Below are 4,835 nucleotides of genomic sequence, written 5' to 3'. Positions count from 1 at the left end.
GGGTGGATGGACGAGCACAAGTCTCAGCCTGAAGCCGATCCGGCCTGCTCAAAGATCGCCACTACCTCTACCTGTCATGCACTCCAAGGTGGGGGTGTGGGGGTAACAATGTGACATTACTCTCGTCTAAAATTCCAGAATGCCCACATCTTGTTCTCTTTTGGCTGAATACTGACAGTGTAGTCAAAAATTCAAACTGGACAGCCAGACAACGTGTTGACCCATACATCCACTTCCTTTCTTTGACTCGTAATCCTGGCTACATCTCCTCCTATATTGTGTGTATATAAATATATACTATCTATGACATCTCCTAATCTTGTCCAAACTACACAATGGCTACTAGTACTATCACCATTTTATTCCTCCTCTTCCAGCTATGTACTACCTCTCTTATCCTCGTCTCCTCCGCTCGCTGCAACAAGGACGACAAGAAGGCCCTCCTTGCCGTCAAGTCTTCTTTCCACAACGCCTACCACTTCAACTCCTGGGATCCCTCCACTCCCTGCTGCGATTGGTACGGCGTGGAATGCGACCCCGCCACCGGCCGCGTCACCGCCCTCGCCGTCTTTCAAGACACCAATGTCACCGGCCCTATCCCATCCTCCGTCGCCTCCCTCCCTTATCTCCGCGAGCTCTTCTTCCATCACCTCCCAAATCTCGTCGGCCCCATCCCTTCTTCCATCTCCAATCTCACCCACCTCCAGTACCTCACCATCTCCTGGACTGGCTTGTCCGGTTCCATCCCCTCCTTCCTCGGCTCCCTCACTTCCCTAACTCAACTCGACCTATCCTTCAATTCCTTATCCGGCTCTATTCCCCCTTCCTTCTCCCAGCTCCGCAACCTCATTTCCATCGACATAAGCCGCAACCACCTCACCGGCTCGTTGCCCACCACGCTGTTCCAGTTGTTATCCCCCTCCTCCCAGCCAGCATACCTCCGGTTATCCCACAACAACTTATCCGGGGAAATCCCGAAATCCTACGCAGATGTGGGCTTCGCCCAGGTCGATCTGTCGCGGAACCGGTTCACGGGAGACGGATCGGTCTTCTTCGGCCGGTCAAAGCCGGTTCAGCAGATCGACTTGTCGAGGAATTTGCTGGAGTTCGACTTGTCGAAAGTGGAGTTCCCGAATAAGGAATTGGTGCAGGTGGATTTGAGTCATAATCTGATACGTGGGAGGATTCCGGAAGGGATCATCCATGTGTGGAATCTGCAGTTCTTTAACATGAGTTATAATAGGCTATGTGGGGAAATACCAAGTGGGGGTCAAATGGGAAGGTTTGATGAATACTGCTATCAACATAACAAGTGCCTGTGCGGGACGCCGCTTCCTCCGTGCAAGTGATGAGATTACGTGTGATCCATTTGGTTTTTGTATGATGAAACTCGCAGTCTTGTAATAAAATGAAGTCTTCGCACTTTCCTTATCTTAATCGTCATTTTCTCTACTTCTTTAAGATCACAAATTCAGCACCAATCTCAGTCGTCTTATCCTGATCTCCGACAACAATCTACACCACCCGGGTTGGTGCATGGAGAGTTACGGTTTCTTAAAACTGTCCGACAAACAAACTGACGGGCGAGAAGCCGCGAGATTACGAGAGCATCAACATGGACATCGTCGATCTCTTGCACAACCATCAACCGCGGCTCATATATAGGAGACCCATCGTTCTGGTTTGGCATCGCGAAGCCGAAGGACAAAGATTTACTTGTGGTGGAACGAGCTAGAGTTCCACATGACGCGTGTGATGTTTTCTTACCACTTTTGACGTGCTTGGAATTGAACCACAACCGGATCAAACGGAGGGTGGCCAAGTTGCACAAGGACTTAAAAGTTGATTTTACTTTAATGTAAGTTACTACGAGCTGTCTGGGGGTGTTTCTTCTATCATCCTCTTGCCGCCTCTACCCAATGTTCGTTCCAAAAATGAGATAAAAACCTCTCCTCGAGATCAAAGACTCCCTCGGCAACTTCAACTCTCCACCCACTGCTGCACCTGATAGACCCTCTCCGGCGATTCCACCACCGGCCATGTCAACTCCTTCCAACTAACTCTAACCAGCGTTTCTGCTCGTCTGCCAGCCATCCTCGGCCTCGTCATCTTTCTCGAATCCCCCTCTTCCTGATCACCTTCAACCCGGGAATCACCGGGCCCACCCCGCTCCACTTTTCTACATCTTTGATGCCACCTATCTTGTAAAAATGGAAGCAGCTAGTGATTCGAAGCAAACCTTGTTCTAGTTTTAGTGCATTCTCCTGTATATATTTTGGAAATCCAAGTAGATGAAGTACTAGAAAAATTACGAGACGAAGAAATGGAAAAGGTAGATTCGAGAGAAACCAAAATAAAATCGGATCACACTTCCCTCCCCCCGCCCCCCGAGGCCCCACTTTACCAAATGTGCATCCGAGACTTTCTACTCCCATCGACGATCGATATTGTGGGCCGCGGCCGGTAATGGATGGTCCAGCTGTGTGATTCATGATACGGACTTGATACTTTGTGTAGCAATATGCTCGAGACTCTATTCAATATCGACTTGCTTATTTGAAAAATGAGTCAAACAAAAGCTAAAATTTGAGTTCAAAATATAAACGAGCACAACTTAGCTCGCTCATGTAAAGCTTAGTTGAGTCCTAAATGACCTAGACATAGCTTATTAAGCTAAATAAGTCAAACAGTCCTAAACAAGCTGGCTCGTATTCTTTTTAAATTGAAAATAAATCTAAGATTTCAACTCGACTTTTTTTTTTTTTGACTCATCTCATGTTCAATTCCGAAATTTTTAATTCTAAGTCAAACACGAGCGAGAGCTAGCTGATTGATTGACATCCCAGGTGGCAATGGTTTATTGAGAATCAAACATGTTAAATATGCCGTCTAAACTTTGTTAGGTTTGATTTTAGCATCAACAAAGCCATGGCAGCACATACTCTAAATCTTGTATGCTGTAGGAACTTCCTAAAAGCCACTTGATCTATTCACGAATACATTTCATTTAAACATAAAATTATACTTCCATGAATTGGATAAATCTCCAACCATCCAACGGGTGCACCAATGAGTGCGAGTTATCTAAAGAATCCACAGAAATTCCCCCACACCCAAGCTGTCGAAGATTTGGAAGTCAAAATAAGTGTTCTTTCTATTCGACTTCCCCTATCGCGGCATCACACATCTAAATCCATGCCCATAGGATCCATCACGTGAGCCATCTTACATACTTAATTGACCAACGTCCATCTCCTCGATCGGATATAAAAGGCCATCTCCATCTCTTGTTCTCTCGTTCTCTCCATCAAGTTCCTAAAAAGAAAACTCCCGCAGAAACAAACCTTAAGGATGACTATACCCACTCTCTCATTCCTCCCTCTCTTTCTCCTCCTCCTATTCTCCACAACCTTCACCCTCTCATCTTCTATGGACTGCAATAAGATTGACCGAGCAGTCCTCCTAAGCATCAAGCAGCAACTAGGAAGCCCCTCAGAGCTTGCCGCATGGCTGCCGGCCACCAACTGCTGCACATGGTTTAACGTCTACTGCACCGACACCGGCCGCGTCAACGGCGTCTACCTCTCCTCCCTCAATGTCTCCTCCCCGCTTCCGCCGGCGTTGGGAAATCTCCCCGAGCTTACCGGTATTCAAATCGAGATAATGCCAGGACTCTTCGGTCCAATCCCCACCTCCTTCTCCAAGCTCTCACATCTCGAGTACTTAGAAATCTCCGGCACCTCCGTCTCGGGGTCGATCCCTGCCTTCCTCACTCGCACCAATCTCGGCGTTCTGGTCCTCACGAACAACAAGCTCTCAGGCCCAATTCCGAAGGCTCTCGGTGGTCTCTCTAACCTTCGATACTTGGATCTCAGCGGTAATAGCCTTTCCGGGTCCATACCGCCAGGGTTGCTGCATCAGAAATCCCGCTTTCTTATGCTGTCCAACAACAAATTGACCGGCGAGATTCCAAGAGATTATTCGAACGGCGACATCGACACAATCGATCTCTCGCACAACAGGCTCACCGGAAACCCGTCGTTTTTGTTCGGCATCACCAAGCCGATGACCAAGATCGACTTGTCGTGGAACGAGCTGGAGTTCGATATGACGCATGTGATGTTCCCTTTCCACTTGACGTACTTGGATTTGAGCCACAACCAGATCAAGGGGAGGGTGGCCAAATCGCTCAAGGATTTAAAGTTGAGTAACTTTAACGTAAGTTACAACGAGCTCTGTGGGGAGATCCCTACAGGGAGGTATATGGCAGGGCATGGGGCCGACTGCTACCTCCATAACAAGTGTCTCTGTGGGACTCCGCTGCCGCCATGCAGTGGAGGGAATTGAGATAAAATATTCTGCAATGTCTATCTCAAGGTTGTGTGATGTGAATAAAATGAGAAGATATGCTGCAGTAAAATCTCCACTAGAGTTCCTTCTTTTCCTAGATTTGTAATAAAAGTATCCAGCTTAACAGGATCGTCATTTACTCCGGTCCTAAATAACTTTTTGAAAGAAGCTTCATGTCGATTATTATAGCGTACTACTATCACGTGTAACTGTGTGCAGTTCTAGTGTTACGATCCATATGTGTGATATGTGCAACAATTAAATAACTAGACTAATATGAGAATCGCATATCGGATCATAAAATAAAGAAATGTCCTATGACAGAACATAAAATATGAGAGAAAAAGATAATTAAATAACTAGTCGAAATAATTAAGAAGGTCGAGTGAATTAGTTTTTTTATTAATGGATAATTATGCTAAGATCTCTAAAGTATTACTAATTTCCATATGCACTCCCTATATTTTTGTTATTACACATTGACT

At 46.3% G+C, this 4,835-nt stretch overlaps 2 protein-coding genes across 2 annotated transcripts; both read left to right on the top strand.

The window, feature by feature from the left end:
- The first annotated feature begins 311 nt into the window (after positions 1-311).
- On the top strand, positions 312-1,437 carry LOC140779462 (polygalacturonase inhibitor 1-like). Its single transcript, XM_073124531.1, has one exon. It carries the CDS (start codon positions 336-338, stop codon positions 1,347-1,349), a length of 1,014 nt encoding a protein of 337 aa, XP_072980632.1. The 5' UTR covers positions 312-335; the 3' UTR covers positions 1,350-1,437.
- A 1,859-nt stretch (positions 1,438-3,296) lies between these two features.
- On the top strand, positions 3,297-4,505 carry LOC140779225 (polygalacturonase inhibitor 2-like). Its single transcript, XM_073124220.1, has one exon. It carries the CDS (start codon positions 3,352-3,354, stop codon positions 4,345-4,347), a length of 996 nt encoding a protein of 331 aa, XP_072980321.1. The 5' UTR covers positions 3,297-3,351; the 3' UTR covers positions 4,348-4,505.
- Positions 4,506-4,835: the final 330 nt, after the last annotated feature.

Source organism: Typha angustifolia, chromosome 15 (genome assembly GCF_048772165.1).
Source record: "Typha angustifolia cultivar Huaian chromosome 15, ASM4877216v1, whole genome shotgun sequence".
NCBI classification, from domain to species: Eukaryota; Viridiplantae; Streptophyta; class Magnoliopsida; order Poales; family Typhaceae; genus Typha; species Typha angustifolia.
This window is presented reverse-complemented; position numbering and strand designations above follow the sequence as displayed.

What these genes read in the sequence shown, in the direction of transcription:
- LOC140779462 (XM_073124531.1), top strand. Translation starts at nt 336, where the DNA reads ATGGCTACTAGTACTATCACCATTTTATTCCTCCTCTTCCAGCTATGT.
- LOC140779225 (XM_073124220.1), top strand. Translation starts at nt 3,352, where the DNA reads ATGACTATACCCACTCTCTCATTCCTCCCTCTCTTTCTCCTCCTCCTA.